This window comes from Nestor notabilis, unplaced genomic scaffold, assembly GCF_000696875.1.
Source record: "Nestor notabilis isolate BGI_N333 unplaced genomic scaffold, ASM69687v1 scaffold23020, whole genome shotgun sequence".
NCBI classification, from domain to species: Eukaryota; Metazoa; Chordata; class Aves; order Psittaciformes; family Psittacidae; genus Nestor; species Nestor notabilis.
Window position 1 is genome coordinate 1 of NW_009911863.1, and position 394 is coordinate 394.

The 394-nt window shown below is 64.5% G+C and overlaps 1 protein-coding gene across 1 annotated transcript in view; it reads left to right on the plus strand.

Moving 5' to 3' along the window:
• Positions 1 to 66: 66 nt before the first annotated feature.
• Positions 67 to 394, plus strand: part of LOC104407460 (cbp/p300-interacting transactivator 3) — a 1,881-nt gene continuing 1,553 nt past the window's right edge. The window contains exon 1 of the mRNA XM_010016759.1: positions 67 to 394. This exon is cut by the window's right edge and continues 1,553 nt beyond it. Coding sequence (XP_010015061.1) covers positions 67 to 394 — 328 coding nt within the window.

The window sequence follows — 394 nt, forward strand, 5'->3', positions numbered from 1 at the left end:
GGGAAGCGGTGGTGTCCCCCGGAGCCTTGTCCTGAGCCGTGTGTCGCCTTGCAGGGGCCTGGAGCCATGGCTGAGCACATGATGATGTCCATGAGCCACGGTGGCACCGGGCTGCAGAGTTACCGCATGGGGGTGAGCGGGCTGCAGGGACCCCCGCAGCACGGGCAGCACGTGCTGAGGACGCTGCCTGCCGCCGGTCAGATGATGCCCTATGGAGGGGCCACCATGGATGGTGCGATGAGGCCGAGACCCAACCTCAGCGGACAGATGGGCCATCACCAGATGCAGAGCGCGATGATGTACAATGGCCCCAGCCAGCAGCAGCAGCAATACATGGGGCCGGTGGGCACCCAGCAGCTGATGGCCAGCATGCACCTACAAAAACTCAACACTC